Here is a 2,766-nt window from a genome sequence, read left to right as displayed (position 1 = left end):
TGGTGAAACCCCATTTCTACTAAAAATACAAAAACGAGCCAGGCGTGGTGGCAGGCTCCTGTAATCCCAACTACTCAGGAGACTGAGGCAGGAGAATCACTTGAACCTGGGAGGTGGAGGTTGCAATGAGTTGAGATCACACCATTGCACTCAGCCTGGGCAACAGAGCAAGACTCTTTCTCAAAAAACAACAAAGAAAACAAACAAACAAAAAGCTGGAGAGGGAGACACAGCATTGAATTCTTATTTCAAAGACTTTTTGGGCTTTTTAAATGGATAATTTGGCCTAAGACCTCATGTGTCCCAGCCCTTGATAAAGTCGGGGCTGTTGGGAGTGTAATGCATCCATGCCTGGCATCCCCACGGCACCAGGGCACTGTGTCGTGGCAGGTGCAGTATAAATACAGGTCACTCATAGGACAAGCTCCCTGGTGACAAACACTTTCGTTGATCAACAGGAATTCAACTCCTTTGACCATAAGAAAAGACTCAATGTATATGTCCAGTTCAGCAACAAAAGCCTGTTAATCTTGGGTGTTTAGTGCCTTAGAAGTTGGGCTCCAAGGGAGGGAGTAACAGAGGGGGTTCTGCAGTGTGCCTGAGCAGTGGGGACAACAGCGGCAGGATCCTGGAGGGAGGCCTTGAGCACCTAGCAGGGAGGAGGTGGCACCTGGAGGAGCAGGTGACGGGGAGGCACTGCCGGCGGGGTTGAAGGCAGCTCTTTGGGCTGCACAGAGTCTGTGCTTGGGAAAAGTACTCCGGGCTGTGTCTCAGGCAGATCCTAGGGCTGCAGGGGGCCTGTTTGAGGGCAAGGCACTCCCTGCTGTGTTGGTTGTATCTCAGGCACATCCTTGGGCTGCAGGGAGCCTGTTTGAGGGCGAGGCACTCCCGGCTGTGTCTCAGGCACATCCTTGGGCGGCAGGGAGCCTGTGGTAGGGAAAGGCACTCCTGGCTGTGTGGAAAGCAGATCCTTGGGCAGCAGGGAGCCTGTGCATTTTGGGACTGTGCAAGAGCTAAGCTGAGGTACCTCCCCTGTAGGGAAGAGAAGAGAGAGAAGGTCACTGTGATGCCATTGAAATTGGGCTCAGAAGGCTGCGGCTGCCTGGCTCAAGGGGTGGGGCCAGGACCTATGAGGACCCACAGAGTGGGCCTTGCTGAGCTCCTCCTCTCTCCCCTGGGTGCTGCCTCCAGCCTGGACTCCTCCTTCCAGACTTGGCTCTAGAGTTAAAAGTCCCCTCTGCCTCTCCAGGCAGCCCTGGGTCTCTGACTCTGGACTCCCTCAGCCCTCGGTTGAAATTGTTTGCTTCCCCCTGGCAGCTAGGAGGAGGTCCCAATTACCTCTGTGCCCTGGCATGGCCCAGAAGGCTCTAGTGAGCATGTGGAAGGGATTAGCGCTCACCACAGCCCTCAAGGCTGGCTCCAGGGACCCTTGGGTGCATGATGAGCTGAGAAGGCAGCAGCTCCACGGTTCCCTTGGTTTGGGAAGAGGATGATACAGACCCATAGGAACAGCTAATTCTGTCTTGCAGAAGCAGCTGCTTTGCTTTCATCCTGGGCACACACCAGTGCAGCCAACCCACCACCCACATAGCTGCAAGCCACACAGAGATTGTCTTTGGGTTCGTCTGCGATGCCTTTCTCTCTGCTGGCTTCTTAGGCCAACGATCAGGGCAAGCCTGTCTGAAGACTTGATCTGGGCCTTTCTAAAAAGCCCTCAGGGTTACTCTAAGTAAGGTCAAAGGGACTGGGGTTGATTCTAGCCTCTGACCTCAGGCAAGTCACTCAACCTCTTGGGAATGACTTTCCCATCTCTCAAATGGGCCCGGCAATACCAAACACGATTGGTCACCCCAAGTCCATTCTTCCTGTCTTCCTTACTAACGAGACCTGATTTTGTTAAGAGAGGCAATGTGCGCAACAAACCACCATGGCACATATTCTCTGCACATGTATCCCAGAACTTAAAATTAAACAAACAAACAAAAAAAAGAGGCAATGTGCTCAGCTGTAAAATAACCTTTTCCCAGTCTCCCTTGCTGAGCAACATGGCCATGTGAATGCATTCTGGCAATGGACTATGAACAGGAATTGTTGGGCATTGCTTTAAAGAAGGCTGCTTTCCCTTTTTCCTTCTTCTTCCTGCCTGAAGTATGAGTGTGATGGCTGGAGCTCCAGAAGCTGTCTTATAAGCATGAAAGCAAATTGAATGGTTAGGTTTCCCCAAGGCTGTTCTCTTGGGGCTTAGCAGGCAGGCAAACAGATAACAATCTTTCTCAGAGCCCCTCAGCTCTCCCATTTCTCGATTTGTATAGGCTGTCCTCTGTTTCTGGAATGTTCTTCCTAATATTGTCTGCCCAGTGAACTGCCGCTCACCTTTTCAGACTCAGCTCCCGAGTGGCCTCCTCCAGGAAGCTCCTTACCCTTGCTCCCAGCTAAAGTGACCACCCTGCTTGGTCTTTCTGGTCATGTGCTGGCAGAAGGCTGAGCCTGTTGTGGGAATTGCCCTGTCCTTCTAGATGTACCTGTCCCTGCTTTGCATGCATGAGGACTGTAACTGCATCCCCTTCCACATCTGTGGCTGGAGGGCTGCAGCAGGATCCCAGGATGCCAGTGGGCATACGCCACTTCGCCTTGACCTCCCCATCTGTGATGTGGCGCTGACGATACCCACAGACCACGGCAGGAGCAGCAGCCCATCAATGCCTGTGGTTTCCCTGGCGTGGGGCCTGCTCAGCTCCTTCTCCACTCAAGGCCACCCTTCCCAGG

General features: G+C 52.9%; 1 protein-coding gene across 1 annotated transcript; it reads right to left on the bottom strand.

The window, feature by feature from the left end:
- Positions 1–268: 268 nt before the first annotated feature.
- Positions 269–2,657, bottom strand: LOC111530713 (anthrax toxin receptor-like; the record flags this gene model as incomplete). The annotated part of the gene is made up of 2 exons (XM_026453856.1): positions 269–1,032; positions 2,523–2,657. Coding segments are annotated over 2 exons (621 nt in total), but the record flags the coding sequence as incomplete, so codon positions are not given.
- Between the last annotated feature and the right edge of the window lie 109 nt (positions 2,658–2,766).

This window comes from Piliocolobus tephrosceles, unplaced genomic scaffold (genome assembly GCF_002776525.5).
Source record: "Piliocolobus tephrosceles isolate RC106 unplaced genomic scaffold, ASM277652v3 unscaffolded_45973, whole genome shotgun sequence".
NCBI classification, from domain to species: Eukaryota; Metazoa; Chordata; class Mammalia; order Primates; family Cercopithecidae; genus Piliocolobus; species Piliocolobus tephrosceles.
This window is presented reverse-complemented; position numbering and strand designations above follow the sequence as displayed.